Consider the following 19,481-nt stretch of genomic DNA (forward strand, 5'->3'; position numbering starts at 1 on the left):
GAATCTCCTTTCCTGTAGTTTGAAGCCATTGTTCCGTGTCCTAGTCTGCAGGGCAGCAGAAAATAAGCTTGCTCCCTCCTCCCTATGACTTCCCCTCACATATTTGTACATGGCTATCATGTCTCCTCTCAGCCTTCTCTTCTGCAGGCTAAACATGCCCAGCTCTTTAAGCCTCTCCTCATAGGGCTTGTTCTCCAGACCCTTAATCATTTTAGTTGCCCTCCTCTGGACGCTTTCCAGCTTGTCAGCATCTCCCTTCATCTGCGGTGCCCAAAACTGGACACAGTATTCCAGGTGTGGTCTGACCAAGGCAGAATAGAGGGGGAGCATGACTTCCCTGGATCTAGACGTTATTCCCCTATTGATGCAGGCCAAAATCCCATTGGCTTTTTTAGCTGCCGCATCACATTGTAGGCTCATGTTTAACTTGTTGTCCACGAGGACTCCAAGATCTTTTTCGCACACACTGCTGTCAAGCCAGGCGTCCCCCATTCTGTATCTTTGATTTCCATTTTTTCTGCCGAAGTGAAGTATCTTGCATTTGTCCCTGTTGAACTTCATTTTGTTAGTTTCGGCCCATCTCTCTAGTCTGTCAAGATCGTTTTGAATTCTGCTCCTGTCTTCTGGAGTGTTAGCTATCCCTCCGAGTTTGGTGTCATCTGCAAACTTGATGATCGTGCTTTCTAACCCTTCGTCTAAGTCGTTAATAAAGATGTTGAACAGAACCGGGCCCAGGACGGAGCCCTGCGGCACTCCACTTGTCACTTCTTTCCATGATGAAGACGACGCATTGGTGAGCACCCTTTGGGTTCGTTCGCTTAGCCAATTACAGATCCACCTAACCGTAGTTTTGTCTAGCCCACATTTTACTAGTTTGTTTGCCAGAAGGTCGTGGGGGACTTTGTCGAAGGCCTTACTGAAATCTAGATATGCTACATCCATGGCATTCCCTGTATCGACCCAACTCGTAACTCTATCGAAAAAAGAGATCAGATTAGTCTGGCATGACTTGTTTTTGGTAAATCAGTGTTGACTATTAGCAATGACCGCATTTGTTTCTAAGTGTTTGCAGACCACTTCCTTAATGATCTTTTCCAGAATCTTGCCTGGTATTGATGTGAGGCTGACCGGACGGTAATTGTTTGGGTCGTTCTTTTTTCCCTTCTTGAAGATAGGGACCACATTCGCCCTCCTCCAATCTGCTGGGACTTCTCCTGTTCTCCAAGAACTCTCGAAGATGATTGCCAGTGGTTCTGAAATAACTTCCGCTAGTTCCTTCAATACTCTTGGATGTAGCTGATCTGGCCCTGGGGACTTGAATTCGTTTAGAGTGGCCAAGTGTTCCTGGACAACTTGTTTCCCTATTTGGGGTTGGATTTCCCCCAATCCTTCGTCCATTCCATGTTGCTGAGGTTGAAGATGGCTTTCTTTTTGTGAGAAGACCGAGGCAAAGAAGGCATTAAGCAGTTCTGCCTTTTCCCTATCCCCTGTCACCATCACCCCATCTACTCCTTGCAGTGGCCCTATCGCCTCCTTTTTCTTCCTTTTTCTACCAACATAAGCAAAAAAACCTTTTTTGTTGTTTTTTATGTCCCTGGCAAGCCTGAGCTCATTTTGCGCTTTAGCCTTGCGAACCTTTTCCCTACAGGAGTTGGCTATACGTTTGAATTCTTCTTTGGTGATTTCTCCCCTTTTCCACTTCTTGTGCATGTCACTTTTGAGCTTTAGCTCAGTTAGAAGTTCTTTGGACATCCATTCTGGCTTCTTTGCACTTGTCTTATTTTTCTTCTTTGTTGGCACTGTTTGCATTTGCGCCTTGAGTATTTCACTTTTGAAAAACTCCCATCCATCCTTAACTCCCTTGTTTTTTAATATCGGCGTCCATGGAATGCCGCTCAGTAATTCCTTCATTTTTTGGAAGTCAGCTCTTTTAAAGTCCAGAATGCGTGTTTGACTTGTCTTAGTTTCAGCATTCCTTTGTATTGCAAACTGCAGGAGCACATGGTCACTTGCCCCTAAGGATCCAACCACTTCAACTGTATTGATCAGGTCTTCCACATTTGTTAAGATTAGATCAAGAGTTGCTGATCCCCTTGTTGCCTCTTCTACCTTCTGGACCATAAAATTATCTGCAAGGCAAGTGAGGAATTTGTTGGACTTTGTACTCTTGGCTGAGTTTGTTTTCCAGCAGATATCGGGATAATTGAAATCGCCCATGACTACTATATCTCTTCTTTGTGCCTGTTTGGTCAGCTGTTGACAGAAGGCTTCATCAAGTCCTTCATCCTGACTCGGAGGTCTGTAGTAGACACCCACGACAAGATCTTTTTGAGTCCCGGTTCCCTTGATTCTTATCCAGATGCTTTCAAGCTGGTTTCCCGGATTACAGTCTTGCATTTCTTCTGCAACGTAACTGTTTTTGACATATAAAGCTACTCCCCCTCCTCTCCCCTTTGTTCTATTTATGTGAAAGAGGTTATAGCCCTCAATGGTTAAATTCCAGTGATGGGAGTCATCCCACCAGGTTTCAGTGATGCCTATGACATCGTATGTGTGGTGCTGTGCTAGGAGTTGGAGTTCGTCTTGCTTATTTCCCATGCTCTGAGCATTAGTGTAAAGACATTGATGTATGCGTACTTGCGGCATTGAATTGTTGCCTTTGTAAGGCTGTCTTGAGTCCCCTTCAGGGTTGAGAAAGGCAGGATACAAGTATGGTAAATAATAAATAATAATAAATAAACATGGTACCATTCTGGAGCGATTTGTGGGGTTGGGACTAGGAGGCACTGCACTACAGTTGTTCCGGGTTTTCCTTATGGGCCACTTCCAGAAGGTGGTGTTGGGGGAGTCCTGCTTGGCTCCATGGCCTCTGGATTGTGGGGTTCCACAGGGCTCATCTTTAACTTGTGCACTAGTTGCGCCTATTCCTAGGGAAATCTGACTTGGCCACGGTGGTACACGCACCGGTTACATCTCGTTTGAATTGCAATGCATTGTACGTGGGACTGTCCTTAAAATGTGTCCAGAAACTTAAATTGGTTCAGAGAATGGCAACCAGATTTCTCACTGGAGCTGCCAATCTGTTTCCAGGCCCAATTTAAATAAATAATCAAAATAAAAGGAAAACAGACAGCTTGAGAATAGTGAGGTGAAGGGAGGAGAAGAGGAGGATCAGTTCCCTTAACATCACGTCGCTGCTGGCAAAATGGCACAGAAGTGGAAGAGGCCCATTACATTAAGGTAGGTGATGAGAGCATAGCAAGATGGAGAGCTTTTGATCGGAAGAACCCAAACACCAAAGAGGGGAGGCAAACTAGTTGTAAGGCCAGTTTGCCTGCCTCTTGTGATAAAATCCATAAGCATCACACATATAAGAATCACATGCCATTCCATTAAGAAATACAAAGGAAATAATTTATCTAGCTGGAACTATTTGACAATATTTAACACTTTTTAAGAAACCCCCCAGTTTCATGTTATACACTTTCAATAGGACATAGCATCTAATTGTTAATAATGTAATTGTCACTCCTAGTTATTTTACATTCAGTTTCCTTCTAAATTCTTATACAATGGTAACCAGATGAAGTAGAAAGTGACTGCCTGAAAAAACTACCTGGAATCTAATCCTAAACCAAAAAACAGGGTGTGGGATGTGGGGAAAATGAAACACTTACAGGGAAAATTGGGACATTTTAAAAGAGCTGACTGTTTTGTATTGTTGAGTTTTTTTCTTTTGTGAAACACCACCCTCTTGCCGATTACAAGCAGCATTCCATCTCCACCCTTTCCTTTCCCGTAACATCTGTCTTTCTCTTTTATTTTTGTGTCTTATATCAGGAGCTTTAAAAAAATTCCACACTTCTTGTGCAAAAGTGCAACCCTATGAACTCTGTGGAGTAAGCTCCACTGAACTTAATGGAAATTATTTACAAAAAAGCACACAAAGCATTCTTGTTAATAAACATATGAGTGCTAGGATCTGACTGTAATAAAAGTACTATATTATCTGTCATTTCATTTCAACCACACTGTTTTACCCAATACATATGCGTACACCTGTAAATCAGAACAAAATATGCACTGAACAAAGTAGATTCCCTTCAAGTTTAAACCATAATTTTTTTTATTAGATTTGGAATTGTCATAAAACTCTTTGGTTGTTCTTGGTACAGAATTACATGTTACTTTACAATTTTATTTTTGTTTTCAAAATAAGACAGACAGACTTGTTATTTGCTGCAGCTTCCATACAACTACCAATATTCCTTGGATTGATGCAAAATTTCTGACCTTTTTGAGTATTAACAGCTAATGTTACATTTATGTCACTAAAAAAACATTCAGATCTAACAAATTCTATTAATTTCTCTCTCTCCCTGCTCCCAGATTTAGTAGAAGTAAACACTAGCTCTTTACATTTGCTTTTTCCCCCACATCTACTTCCTGCTTCGCTTGCAAGTTAGACTCTGGTAATGGGGAGACCTTTACTCATCGTGGGCTATTACACAAACCTCTCTGAAAGTGAAGGGGAGTGACATAATAATCTTTGGATTCAAGAATGCTGAATAATTTCCCCTTAGATTGTTTCAGTGCTTGTTACATTGTTAAAACTATTGTTAAAATTCATCTCCCCTGCATTAGAAGAATTCTGATAAAATAAGATAAATGGATAAAAACATACAGATAAACATAAAATTCTTTGTTGCTGAGGTTACTATGCTGCTCAAATATGAAATATGTTCCACCTATTGGTACTGTCAGAAGGTGTATTCCAAAACAGCATCTATTAAGTCACACTGCTTACTAACCAAGGTCAAAACAAGGTATACTAAAGTATCTTAAAAGATTCATTATCTGAGAATACGGAATTGATCTAACCATAGTAAAATTCTGAATAAAATAAAGTCCCTGGGTGTTTGTGCATATATACAAGAAAGGTTCATGAAAATAAACATTGAACTATGGGACATGCGTGCATAAGTTTGAAAACTATTCTTGCAAAGCTTACAATGCATTTAGACAAAACCTCTCAATGGTCCTCGGACACATGAAAGAAGAGCCTAGGTTCATTTCCTGTTCTCTAAAGCTTCTATGAGGGTTTTGTTATATTCTGCAATCTGTTTTGTGACATTCTTCACAACTGGACGGTAATCACTTTCTTGGGTTTTTGTTGCTATAACTGATAACAACAGTTAAGGAAAAAGTTGTATAATCATAGACAACTAATCATGGATAAATTAATAACCAAAAAGAATCTTACTGACAACCAATTTATTATATAATTATCTCATTTTCCCAAATCACTTCTGGCTCATCATTGTTCAGATGAAGGAGTGTCCTGGACTGGGTGCCACATTTCCTTTAGGTCTTTCTGTTATCCATGTTATATCTTCCTCTCCCAGGGAACAGGGATAATGTCAATGGACTTCTGTACTTCAACTTTGTCAGGGTTCCCGTCATTCTATGCCATGAATGAGGTTGTACCTATCCGTTTCACTACACTGATTATGTAGCTAAATAATATCTTCTGTGAGGGGTCGTTCAAAGGTGTCAGGTGCTGTTCCTCTATTTGAATCCTTCTTTACAGCTGGGTATTCCCAAATAATGTGTTTCTGACATCATAATTCAAGATGGATATTGACAAGCTGCAGTGTGTCTAAAGTAGGGTGACAAAATGATAAAAGGCCTGGAAGCCAAATCCTATAAGCAGAAGCTTAGGCAGATGGGTATGCTTAACTTATTATATTTAAATGTTTGAAAGAATGTCATACTGAGGATGAAGTAAGTTTGTTTTATGCTGCTCTAGAGACCAAGACACAGAACAGAGGATTAGGAAGAACTTCCTGATGGTAAGACCTGTTGCATTGGAACTCACTGCCTGGAGTGTGGTGGAATCTCATGGAGGGTTTTAAGCACGGGCTGGAGGGTCATCTGTTGGGAGGACTTTGATTATGTTCTCCTGGTGGACTGGGAGGCACTTGGGGTCTCTTCCAACTTTATGATTCTAAGACACTATCTATTTCTGGATACTCTAGAGACCTGTTCGTGGATGCCTGTATCAGATCTTTCCATCCGTGCCTCTCATGGCAGTATCAATACTAGGTTCTTTCTAGATGCATCAAGTAAGCATGTATTTGCTGCACTCCTACCTTTTGACCAAGGGAAAGATTGTTCTCATTTGAGCACTCATGCCAACATGGGATGCCGATGCATTATAGCATGTAGGATAAAAAGTGACCTGATCTCAGAAGTGCAATACATTTCTTGTACCCATTTTTGACCAATTAAAAATGTGTACATGTCAGGGAGCTGGATATTGTTTAAAAATCTTTAAGTGACAATATCATAAAATAACTACCCTTGTAGGTTTGCTCTGTGTGAATTCTACAACAAAATTTAATTCAGGGTTACTAAAATGGGTTATTAAAATTATTATTATACAATTTTAACTATGAATTTTAAACTTCTGTCCTGTATTTAATGCATGTATTTCATAGAAATACATTGATATATGTATTTTACATAATGTTTTATGATGAAGTGTTTTGACTATATTGTGCCCTGCCTCAAACCACAAGGAGAGGCGGGTAAGAAATAAAGTAATGATGATGTACTAGGATAAGAGTTAAATTGGTAATAGCAGAAACATAAGAATTTGCTTTAGTTTATCACTGAAATCCGTGGGTGATTTAAGTGTTTAACACATTACAACACCAATATTTGGAATACAGGACAGGTAGCCTCATTTTAACTATATTCACTCAGAAAAAATTCCAACGGAACGTAATACAAACTGATGCTTCAGAATGAAAGTCATACATAATGTTTAACTAAGCATCCACGATTCATGCAACAAAAAATAAATTCATGTCTTTATTTTGTGTATAAGAGGACAATACTATTCCACTAAAATATCAACCTGCAGTCTTACTTCATTTGTTGAGAGAGTTGGCCAAAGCAACATCGCCAGCAATAGAACTTTCTTATTGACAAAGTGACATTTCTAGAACTTCTACGGTTCCTTCCTTTACATGCTTACACTGACGACAAACTTTACAAGTCAAAGCATTTAAAAATCATTTAAACTGATCATTTAGAGAAATAAAAGTTTTACACACCTCTTTTCGATAAAAAAGGATACATTCTTTCATGACAAAATTATTTTGTTCAAGATGCTGCCACTTCCTTTCCAGATTTGTAAGCTGAACAAACAAAATCAAAACAGCAAAAATAAGAACAGATTCTTAGTGCCATAATGCAACACACACATACAGAAAATATATTTTTTAGTCATATTGGTTTCTATCAAGCGAACAGTCAAACCAAGATTAGCTACAATTGTACACATATTTACTAAGCAGTAAGTCCCCTTAAAGGCAATACAATTTACTTCTTAGCATCTATATGTGTGTTTGTGTGTTGTCCTTGAAGTCTCTCAGACTCTACTGGGCACAAAATTTTCTATAAATAAGTTTAAGTCCTATTGGTTTCAACAGGAAAATGACAGGCACATAATGACTCAGAAGAGCACAAAAAATAAAACAACCAGCAAGAATTTAAATGAACAGAAAAATGTTTGCAACTACAGAAGGATGTTTACGCTGAGTATAAACAGGAAGCTTATTAACTTCAATTACGTTAGCATATGAAAACTATGGATTATTTATCACAGAATTTTCACAACCAGATTTTGTTTGGAAGATGGCTGCTTTCTAAATATATGAGACCTTTCAAGGAACACACCTTAAGACTAAATTGGGCCTTGACCTATATAAGAGAAACTTCCTCATGTCCATTGTAAGGTTTCCTGTCCAATGCCAGAAACCGTGATAACAGCAAGAAAGCAGGCTGAATATTGGGCCTTAGACAGCACATTTTCAGCATCAACAGGAAAGTAATTTAGCTATTATTTTGACTGCTTCCTAACAATATAACTTCTAAAGCATCAATTTGTTCTCCTAATGCTATTATTTTGCAATGTGTATTTCAAAGCAGCCCTACTGAGGCCAACATTTTATATTTTAAAAGTACGTGCAGTTCCCGAGTTACAAATATCTGATTTACAAATGGCTCATAATTAAGAACTGGGGTGAGACAACAGAAAGTGAGAGAAATCTACCTTTTGTACGGGAATTCACTCCTGAAAGAGTTATCATGGGGAAAAGGGGTCTCCACTGAAGCTTTCTCACCCATCCTTGATTCCACTACAAGCCAAATTTTTCAAAACCCAATTATCACAGGGACAGAAAGTGAGGTGAATACTTCTGAACAGGGGCACAGACAGTAAAACAAACTCCACTTTAAATTGTATCTGTTCCGACTTACAAACAAATTCAATTTAAGAACAAACTTGCAAATCCTATCTCGTTTGTAATACATGGTATGGACTCACTTCTAAACAATTTGGATTTGTGTGGGGAGAAATAGCTGGATGCACTTCTTTTCAGCCTTCAATAGTCAGTACATTTTGAGATTCAAAGCATCAGATAAACAAAGAAGACGTCAGCACTCGTTACAGTGGATTGTTTTGTGAGCTAGCTACACCCAGCAAAAAAGGATGATCAAATCACATCATAAAATTCCAGATGGTCTGAGAATGAGTAGTATCGCTGTGGCAATGTAAGTTGACAAGTGGAAACACTAGTTTTCCCTAAAACTTCTTTTGAGAGCCGCTTTCCTTGTTGCTGCACCATTAAAATATAATCAAAAACAATTAAAAGACTTTTTTTGAAATGAAGATCTTTGGCTTGTTTCAAGGCTTTTTAATGGACTGATTCAAATATTTGCTGATCCCGGGCCTCATCTATATGGGTCGCTTAATCTAGGGCAGGCCCGGAGTAGAAACATTCCAGACTGATCCAAGGTGGCCACACTCATCTGTTGTGGTGACAGAATGGAGTCTAAAGGTAAAGGTAAAGGTATCCCTTGACATAAAGTCTAGTCATAGCCGACTCTGGGTGTGTGTGTGTGTGTGTGTGCTCATCTCTATTTCTAAACCGAAGAGCTGGTGTTGTCCGTAAACATGTCCTAGGTCATGTGGCCAGCATGACTGCATGGAGCGCAGTTACCTTCCTGCATAAGTGGTACTTATTGATCTACTCACATTTACAGAAGCTGGGGCTAACAGCAAGAGCTCACCCCGCTCCCCGGATTCAAACCACTGACCTTTTGGTCAGCAAGTTCAGTAGCTCAGCAAAATTTAATTTGCTGCCCCACCAGGGGGGCCTGAATAGAGTCTAGCCAGTCTGAAAATGGCTTGGCGTTGCTGGACGGTCACCTTCATCTTTTTATTCTGTGTTTTGGTGTATTTTATAATAGTATGTTTTTGTTGTATGTATTTTATGCTGATATATTTTGACTGTGTTGTACCTCACCTCCAGCAATTAAGAGAGGTGGGTAACAACAAATGTTTATCATCATCATCGTTATCATCATCATCATCATTGTTATCATTATTGTTATTTGAAATGCTCAATGTAATTATCCAGCTCATGCATCATCCGGAACTGTTGGCTCTCAGGCAGGTAGTTACTAAGTTAAGATGTGTGAGAGAACCAAGGAAGGAGAAGTGTGTATAGACACACAACCCATTTGTGTAAGTATTGATATTTTGGTGGCAGATTATTAAGAACCTTTTAAAACAAATGTTTTCTTTTTCTTCCAAAATGTTTTAACTATTTATTTATTTGGAAAACTGGTAATGCAGTTTCCCATGAAAGTCAGCGGGAACTGTATGATGTGTTCTGGGCTGGGCCAGAAACTGGTCTGTAATTGGCTGAAGTTGCTGACACTCTGGCACGGCTAAAACATTACAGCCCCAATACAGTGGCTTCCTAGATGTCTGTGTTCCCTTTTGACTCCTTTAATCATAGAAGAAAATGTTCTGGTTTCAACATGGACTAGTTTCTCCAAATCCATCTTAATTATTTCAATGAGATTTATAGTCAGAATAATAATATTATGGCTCTTGGGTTTATAAAGAATACGAATTTCAGGTTTGTTCTGTCCCAGTCAGTTTCCTTGGAAAGAAATCCATTTCAAGTTTTTTTATTTACTATAAAAAATTCACAATTTAAAAATAATGAAGATAGGCAATGCCCTAAGGGAAAAGGTATTTTCATCAGTACCTGCGCATGCGTCTCATTCTCCTGTAGCTGCAGCTTCAGGCCTTCATACTCCGTATTCATCTCCTCCATAATTTTCTTAAAAGCATTCCTGTGTTTTGTCAGGGTTTCTTTCTCCTCTTGCAGTTTCTTCACATAAGAACGTAATTATAGGATTAGACACTGGTATTGAAAACACCAAGCCTATTTTCACAGTTTAAGGACATGCTTAAATCAAAGATGGATATGATTGTGCATCTGGGAAACTTCATTGACAAAGTATGAATCCAATGCATGCATGTGAAATATGTATGAATCCCTTTGACTTTAGAATTATATGAATAAAATTACTGAACTATGGTTTTTTCTTTGAGAAATAAAAAAATTGAATAGTGAATGTTTATCCCGACATCTGATGATTAATGTTTTACGACTGAAAACTCCTATCTTGTATAGGAATTTGTTATCTCTTTCATTGCACAACGAGGGTAAGCAAAGAGTAGCTCTTCAGATATTGCTGGACTGTAACTCTCTGGATTTCACATCAATCATTATGCTGACTGAAGCTGATGAGAACTATGGTACAGCAAAAACCTGAGAATCAAACTTTGCTGTATAATATCCTCTCTCATCTATTATTATTGATCTATGACTCTTAAGTCTCCAGAGTTGTAGTCCAAAGCTTAAACCACTACACCACGATGGGTCTAGTAGCTCTTACTTTTTCACTTAATTTCTTCATTCACATAGCATTCCAGCCTCTATCTACATATCAAGAAAATGACAAGGAATTTAAGACTTTCCAATTTTGTGCAATTTCTGAGTGTCCTGCCAAATATAAATTTATGATCCATTATTGATAAGAAAGAGATTCATTTGCGTTATGGAAAAGAGATAGTTTTAAAATGTATATACTGTAGTTTTATATTGTATTTAATTGTTTTTTTAACTGATTTTATGTGCTGTTGATTGATTTTGTATAGGTGTCAGAGCCCTGGCTGCTGGGCACCAATAACCTTACACGGAGGCCAGTCTCTATCTAATATCTTTATTAAAGAAATATATAAAAGCAATAAAAACAAGTGAAGAATATAGTTCAGAAACAGACCTTTCAAAAGAGGTCAAATATAGTCCAAAATGTATTGTCCAATAAATGATATTAGAGTTCAAAATTTTAATCCACTTGACCGAAACACACACTCTTGCCAGGCAATAGTGTGGGGAAATGTCAGAGTCTTAGAAGTCCAATGAAGCTTGACAACAAGGCTGGAAGTAAACTTGATTCTTGACTAGGTCCGTGACTAGAAACAAGGCAAAACGTGAAGCGTGGAACAGGGTCCGTGGTTAAACTGCAAGGCAAGGCACGAAAACTTGATCCGGGAAGCAAGGAACTGGGGTTACGAAGTCCACACACGATCTCTCTCCTAAAGCTGATCAATTGACTCCGCAAAGAATCTCTCGTGCCAAACCCCTATATTGGGTCTCGTTTTCCCGCCAACAATCTCTTTCCCTAGAGAACGAGAAGCGAAACCCACTCTGTCCAGATGCATTACTCCTTAAAATTTCCCAAGGGAAGCAGACCTAATCAGCCAGTTGTTTGGCAGCGATTCTTAAGCTTCTCCAATTAGCTTCTCTAACTCCTCTGTCTCTAGAATAAGATTCCTTCCTGGGAAATGGAGGGGAGTACTGCCCAAGGCCTGGTTTACTGAATTCTTGAGGGCAAACATCAACATCCGGCAGGTGAAGGGACTCCGGCTCTTGTTGAACCGGCGAAAACCCCATGTTTTCCTCTTCATCTGCCACGATAGTACCAGGAACAGGACTACAAGGCCCATGAGGCATCACACTATCCCCGCCCCCAAGGCCCCCCTCATTCAGGGCCCCTCTCCGAGAGTCGCGGGGCCGCGGCTTGGTAGGGTAGGCCTGATGGAAGCGGCGGACTAAGTCGGGGGCATGGACTGTGGAAGCATCTTCCCAGCAGCGTTCTTCTGGGCCAAACCCCACCCAGTCAATGAGATACTGAAGGCGGCGGCGATGGAAGCGAGAATCCAAAATGTCCTGAACCTCGAATTCCTCCTCCCCGTCCACTAAAACAGGGGCGGGGGGTGGCCGGCTCGAGTCGGTGCGGACACCATCCGCCGGAAGGAGCAGGGAACGGTGGAACACCGGATGAATGCGCATGGAGCGCCGAAGTTGGAGTTTGAAAGTCACGGGGTTAAGTTGCGCCACCACTGGGTAGGGACAAATGAAACGGGCATCTAACTTCCAGCAGGGACGGTGGGAGGGCAAAAAACGAGTGGACAGCAGAACCCGATCTCCTACCTTGATTTCGGGGCCCGGCTGGCGATGGCTGTCAGCGTGGCGTTTGTAGTCCTCCTTGGCTTGATCCAGTTGCTGGTGCAAGAGTTCTTGCACTGCTGTGAGTTCCTGCAGCCAGTCCTCTACTGCAGGGACTTCTGAGGTTTCAATGACAGAAGGAAAGAAACGTGGATGGAAGCCGTAGTTTGCAAAAAACGGGGTTTCTTTAGTTGAAGTCTGGACACCATTGTTGTATGCAAACTCTGACAGAGGTAATAGGGAAGCCCAATTGTCCTGTTGGTAGTTTACATAACAGCGAAGGTATTGTTCCAAAGTGGCATTGGTGCGCTCAGTTTGGGGATGGTGAGCTGAAGATAAACGAGAGTCTATGCCCAATAGTTTTTGTAGTGCTTTCCAGAAACGAGAGGTGAATTGAGATCCACGGTCAGTGACTAAACTCTTGGGCAATCCATGTAGTCGGAAAACATGTTGAAGGAATAAATCTGCAGTCTCTTTGGCCGTGGGGAGGCCATCGCAGGGGATGAAATGGGCTAACTTGGTAAAAAGGTCCACCACTACTAAAATCGTGGTGAATCCAAGGGAGGGTGGTAAGTCAGTGATAAAATCCGCGGAAATTATCTCCCATGGGCGAGAAGGAGTGGGAAGGGGATGTAGTAGCCCTGACGGCTTCTCCCTTCGTGTCTTGGAACGCTGACATACAGGGCAGGTATTGACATACTTCTCTACATCCTTGCGGATCTTGGGCCACCAGAAATCTCGCAGGATCAAGTGCATGGTTTTAAATAGCCCAAAATGTCCTGCTGGCTTGCTGTCATGACACAGATGAAGTGCCTTTTCTCTGCCGGGGCCTGGAGGGATGTAAACATGATTCCTGTAGCATAGTAGCCCGTTCTTAAGTGAGAATGGAAAACGTAGTCCTTGGCGAATCTGTTCTTGAGCCCAGGCATCTGTCTGTTGACTAGCTCTAATTTCTTGAGTGAAAAGGGATTCTGGGTTAGAGGGAGTTGGTTCAATTGAAGTGGATTTGGTGTTTCCCACTGTGAGCGTGGCAAAGTTTTCGGGTTGCAGCAATCGAGATTCTGAGGTCTCTCTGCGTCCTGCAGCATACTCTGGTTTCCGTGATAGAGCATCTGCTTGCTTGGTCTGAGCCGGGGTCACATAATGGATCCGGAAGTCAAAACGTTCAAAGAACAAAGCCCAGCGCTGCTGCCTTTGATTGAACTTTCGTGCGGTCCTTAGATGCTCTAAATTTCGATGATCAGTATGAACTTCAATGGGAAATTTGGCCCCTTCTAACCAATGTCTCCAATTTTCAAAAGCTGCCTTTATGGCCAAAAGTTCTTTCTCCCAAATAGTGTAATTTCTCTCTGGGGCTGTTAGTTGACGGGAGTAATAGGCACAAGGATGAAGATGTTCTCCCACTGGTTGCATGAGCACAGCCCCAATTGCCACATCGGAGGCGTCAGCCTGCACAACAAAAGGGGTTTTAGGATCAGGGTGCTGTAGAATTGGCTGGGTCGTGAATAACTGCTTTAGCTGGTGGAACCCTTTCTCTGCTTGCTCCATCCAGCGGAAAGGCTGTTTCCCTCGGATGCAACTGGTGATTGGGTCAGACCAGCGAGCGAAGTCTGGGATGAATTTGCGGTAGTAGTTGGCAAACCCCAAGAAGCGCTGTACTTCCTTTTTCTTGGTTGGCGCCCGCCATTCCAATACTGCTGAAACTTTTGCCGGGTCCATGGAGAGCCCTAGTGGCGAGACGCGGTACCCCAGGAAGTCTACCTCTTGCAGATCAAAGGCGCATTTCTCTAACTTGGCATATAGTCCATGATCCCGCAATCGTTGTAGCACCATTCTGACGTGTTGCTCGTGTTCTGATTGTGATTTAGAAAACACCAAAAAATCGTCAAGGTATATGATCAAGAACCGATCTAGATAGTCCTGGAAAATATCGTTGACAAAATGCTGGAATGTTGCGGGGGCTCCGGATAATCCATAATTCATGACTAGGGACTCGAATAATCCGAATTTGGTCTGGAAGGCGGTTTTCCATTCGTCCCCTTCTCTTATGCGAACTAGATTGTAAGCCCCGCGGAGATCCAGTTTGGTGTAAACCTTGGCCCCTCGGAGTCGGTCCAATAGGTCTGAGATCAATGGCAATGGGTAGCGGTTCCGCTTCATGATGTTGTTCAGGCCCCGATAGTCCACAACCAAGCGTAGATCCCCTGACTTCTTTTCCACAAACATCACTGGGGAAGCGGCTGGGGATTGAGAGGGTCTGATGAACCCCTTGCGAAGGTTTGACTCTATAAACTCCCTGAGAGCTTCTTGCTCTGGTTCAGTCAGGGAGTAGAGATGTCCTCGCGGAATTGGGGCCCCCTCCACCAGGTCAATGGCACAGTCATAGGGTCTATGTGGGGGTAGTTTCTCAGCTTCCTTTTCATTGAAAACATCCCAAAAGTCCGAGTATTTCTTGGGCAAGGTGATGATGGGTTCTGCGTCTGTGGTATGGCAGACCTTGGCTACTAGACAATGATTTTGGCAAAACCTTGAGGCAAACTGCAGTTCTCTGTTGGTCCAGGAGATGTTTGGGTCGTGGAGTGTCAGCCACGGGATACCCAAAATCACGGGGAAATGGGGGACCTCGGTAACGAAGAAGGAGATTTCTTCCATGTGCTCTCTTATCCACATTCTGGTGGGCTCGGTCCATTGGCTTACTGGACCTGTCTTCAGGGGTCGGCCGTCTATGGCTTGCACCACCCGGGCGTTCTTGAAATCATGATATTGTAGTCCCAGAGAGTCAGTATAGTCCCTATCAATGAAGTTGTTTGTTGCCCCTAAGTCTATCATGGCATGGATCATGACGGGTCCTTTTTTCACTGACCACAGCGTGACCACCAGGAGAAATAGGACTCCTGTTTGCGGCTCTAGAGTGGAGTTTTTGACCGGGTTGGCGAGCCCTTCTACGCCCGGTCATTGGCTTCCCCCGCCGGCTTTGTTCCAGCCGCCTCGGCAGCCTCCGCCTCCGCGGAGGATGCCACCGCCAGATGGGCGGCGGGCTTCTTCTTTGCTGGACACTCCCTGGCGAAGTGGCCCCCATTACCGCAGTACCAACACAGATTCAAGCGTTGGTGACGGGCCTTTTCCGCTACGTCCAGCCTGGGGCGCACATTGCCCAACTGCATCGGTTCCTCCTCGCTTCCCATGGGGCTAGGGGCTGGCGGTGGGGATCTCCATACTGGACGTGGCTGGACACTGGTAGAAGTGGGGGGTTTTACTCCGGCTCTCCCACTCTGGCCTCGGAGCCATTGTTTTTTGTTGGCAAGCAGGACTTCAGCCCGTAAACACTGGTTGATGAGTCTTTCAAGAGTCCCTGGGGGGTCCACCTTAGAGATTTCTTCCTGCATCTCGATGTTGAGGCCCTCGCGAAACTGTCCTCTGAGGGTTATGTCGTTCCAGCCGGTGTTCTGAGCCAGCATCCGGAACTCGGCTATGTACCGGGACAACGGTCTGTCCCCTTGGAAGAGGCGTCGGAGTTTATGGCCGGCCGCCTCCTCGTCGTCCTCGATCCCCCAGGTTTTCCTAAGGTGGTTCAAGAATTGTTGCGCGGTGTTAAATGCGTGGAACCCGCATCGTATAATGCCGTCGCCCAAGTGGCCGCAGGCCCATCTAGGAGACTGAAGATCCACGCCACCTTGACATCTTCTTGGGGAAACTCGGCTTGGCGGGCTTCTAAGTACGCCTGGCACTGGCGACGGAGGCTTCTCCAGAAAACTTGGTTGGTAGCGCTAAGGCAGGGAGACGGGCTCCACGTTCCTTCAAGCCCCGTATTTCTCCCTCCTGCGTCCGGAGTGTGTCCCGGATCCGATTGAATTCATCTTGAGAAATGGTATAGCTGGGTGGTTGAGCTGGGGCATCCGCTCCGGTTCCTGTAGACATTCTGGCCTTAGGTTGTTTGGTGCTTAGTTGGCGGAGTCAAACTGTCAGAGCCCTGGCTGCTGGGCACCAATAACCTTGCACGGAGGCCAGTCTCTATCTAATATCTTTATTAAAGAAATATATAAAAGCAATAAAAACAAGTGAAGAATATAGTTCAGAAACAGACCTTTCAAAAGAGGTCAAATATAGTCCAAAAATGTATTGTCCAATAAATGATATTAGAGTTCAAAGTTTTAATCCACTTGACCGAAACACACACTCTTGCCAGGCAATAGTGTGGGGAAATGTCAGAGTCTTAGAAGTCCAATGAAGCTTGACAACAAGGCTGGAAGTAAACTTGATTCTTGACTAGGTCCGTGACTAGAAACAAGGCAAAACGTGAAGCGTGGAACAGGGTCCGTGGTTAAACTGCAAGGCAAGGCAAGGCTCGAAAACTTGATCCGGGAAGCAAGGAACTGGGGTTACGAAGTCCACACACGATCTCTCTCCTAAAGCTGATCAATTGACTCCGCAAAGAATCTCTCGTGCCAAACCCCTATATTGGGTCTCGTTTTCCTGCCAACAATCTCTTTCCCTAGAGAACGAGAAGCGAAACCCACTCTGTCCAGATGCATTACTCCTTAGAATTTCCCAAGGGAAGCAGACCTAATCAGCCAGTTGTTTGGCAGCGATTCTTAAGCTTCTCCGATTAGCTTCTCTAACTCCTCTGTCTCTAGAATAAGATTCCTTCCTGGGAAACGGAGGGGAGTACTGCCCAAGGCCTGGTTTACTGAATTCTTGAGGGCAAACATCAACATCCGGCAGGTGAAGGGACTCCGGCTCTTGTTGAACCGGCGAAAACCCCATGTTTTCCTCTTCATCTGCCACGATAGTACCAGGAACAGGACTACAAGGCCCATGAGGCATCACAATAGGCATCTAATTGTGCCAGTGTTGTAAGCCGCCCTGAGTCCCTCCGGGTGAGAAGGGCGGGATATAAATATTGGAAATAAATAAATAAATAGTGCTAATCTCTTGTGATAAAGATTTTTTTGTGACGTAATTTCACTGATATCTGCAAATGAAGTATATGCAAATGGTGGTAAGAAGCTGAGCACCACACTGTTACCAGCAATATCCATTTGGTCATTGAATACCACAGATTTATCAATTTTATGCAGTGCTTTTTGATATTTGAGGACAGACGTTTCATGTGATATTTTAAATACATTTTCCAGTCAGAATATGAGATGGTTTTACCCAAATCTTTCTCCCAGATCAATTTTGTTCCAAGATTATTAGGACAAAAGTAATTGAAATTAGAACAATATATTGCCTAGCGCAGGCATGGGCAAACAAGGCTTGGGGGCCAGGTATAGCTCCCTGGGCACTTACCTCAGGCCCTCATTTTCCCTATCTTCTAGGCATAAGGACACAGTGGCTTACCATGTCCTTATGCCAAAATGATGGGGGAGGTAGGCATGTAGCAGTTGAGAGCCCAGTAGAGCACTCTCAGCCACCACTTGTCTCACCCTCCCCCCGGCATATGGACAGTGCGAGTGGCCACCTTCCTTGAGGACAGTTCAAGGAAGGCATGTGGTGGCTGAGGGTCCTCTGGAATACTCTTAACCACCGTCTGTCTCGCCCTCTTCCTGGCATAATGCCAAAAGGACAACCCGAGGATTGGGGGAAGAGGATCGAGGTAGTCACCGCATGTTCCATCTTCCAGCCTGGCCCACAATGTGGCTCCAAGGCAAAAAAGCTTGCCCATACCTGGCCTAGAGGCTATGCCTTTAACTTCAGTTTCTCTTAGTATGAACTGCTCAAGTGTTCTGTTTCTGAATTTCAGACAAAGATGTAAAACAGGTTATTTGAAGAGTTTAGCCCCAAGAAGACGTATGTCTCCCTTAAACACTCTTGCGCACCAGATCTATTAAATCTACGTAATCATTCCTGTTTTCAAAACTTACATTGTTTCCATTTACCCATGAACTAGAAATTTTTGATGGTAAAGATCTTCAAATTTAAAGATATACCAAATATTGAACTCAAAATTTCCCATTAGATAATATTTCTGATTTCTATTTCTTTCTGTGAAAAGTGGACAGTGAAGAAAACAGACAGAAAAATCAACTCATTTGTAATGTGCTTCTAGGAAAGGGTTCTACAGGCAACACAGACTACCAAGAGATAAATCAAGTGGTCTGAATTCTAAACTCAGTTTCTTGTACTTTCAACATATCATGAGATGACATGGTTGACTGAAAAAAAATGCTTGGTAAAGTGGAAGACTGATAACAAGTAGATTGACTCAAGAAAGGAAGCCACTGCCCAGAATTTGTAAGACCTAGGCAGGGCAGTTGATGACCAGAGTTCATGAAGGTCTCCTGTTCTTAAGTTCACCTTAAGTCAAAGCTAACTTGATGGTAAATAGCAACAAGGGTAGATAAGTGGAGAGAATTAGTATATGTTTTTACAGTTGACAGATTTATATCATACTAGGTGTACCAGACCACATGTCACTGTGGCCCAGTCCGGTTCATTGGGAAAGAAAGGACAGAGAAAGAGTAAGTTTCAGATATATGTGATTTCACAATGCTTGTGGGTAGGCAATACCTGTGGTGGTTCCATTGTCTGTGCAGATATAGAGATTGTTTGGTTTGGTGATTGTTTAGTTTGTCCATGTGATAAGCAATCCATGTCCTAATGTAAACCGTAGAATTCTAAAGATTGCCTCTGAGTGTAAGCATAGATAGATAAATGGATGGATGGATATAGATCTCTTTCTTTCTCTGCCCTTCCCTTGGGGAGAATGACAGGGGGCATGGCTTCCTTGTTGGCCACACCACTGCTGGGGGAGGCCATAGGCCCCTCCAAGGGAGCCACCCCAGTGCCTCCTCCCCCCTATTATTGAAAATCTGGCTACCAGTACTAAAAAACTCTAAAATCAGGACAGTAAATAAAGAATACCACTCAGAAAACAGAGGAATTCCAGACCTGAAACAATCAGGAATTGTTAAAGGCTCAGATTAATATCAAGCTGAGACTATAGTGCCACAGTGCAATAGCCCTTTTTCCTTCCTGCTGCAATCCTTGAGGTTTCCTGAAAACCAGATCCGGTACAAGTTTGAAGGCCTCCCC

At 42.7% G+C, this 19,481-nt stretch overlaps 1 protein-coding gene across 2 annotated transcripts in view; it reads right to left on the reverse strand.

Moving 5' to 3' along the window:
* Positions 1 to 4,102: 4,102 nt before the first annotated feature.
* ift74 (intraflagellar transport 74) overlaps positions 4,103 to 19,481 on the reverse strand; it is a 64,947-nt gene continuing 49,568 nt past the window's right edge. For both annotated transcript variants that reach the window (XM_062971866.1, XM_062971865.1), the window contains exons 18-20: positions 10,131 to 10,256; positions 7,145 to 7,205; positions 4,103 to 5,182 (exon numbers count right to left, since the gene is read on the reverse strand). In XM_062971866.1, the coding sequence (XP_062827936.1) occupies positions 5,070 to 5,182; positions 7,145 to 7,205; positions 10,131 to 10,256 (300 nt within the window). In that variant the 3' untranslated portion in view covers positions 4,103 to 5,069. The remainder of the gene's footprint in view (positions 5,183 to 7,144; positions 7,206 to 10,130; positions 10,257 to 19,481) is intronic.

Source organism: Anolis carolinensis, chromosome 2 (genome assembly GCF_035594765.1).
Source record: "Anolis carolinensis isolate JA03-04 chromosome 2, rAnoCar3.1.pri, whole genome shotgun sequence".
In the NCBI taxonomy this organism is placed as follows: Eukaryota; Metazoa; Chordata; class Lepidosauria; order Squamata; family Dactyloidae; genus Anolis; species Anolis carolinensis.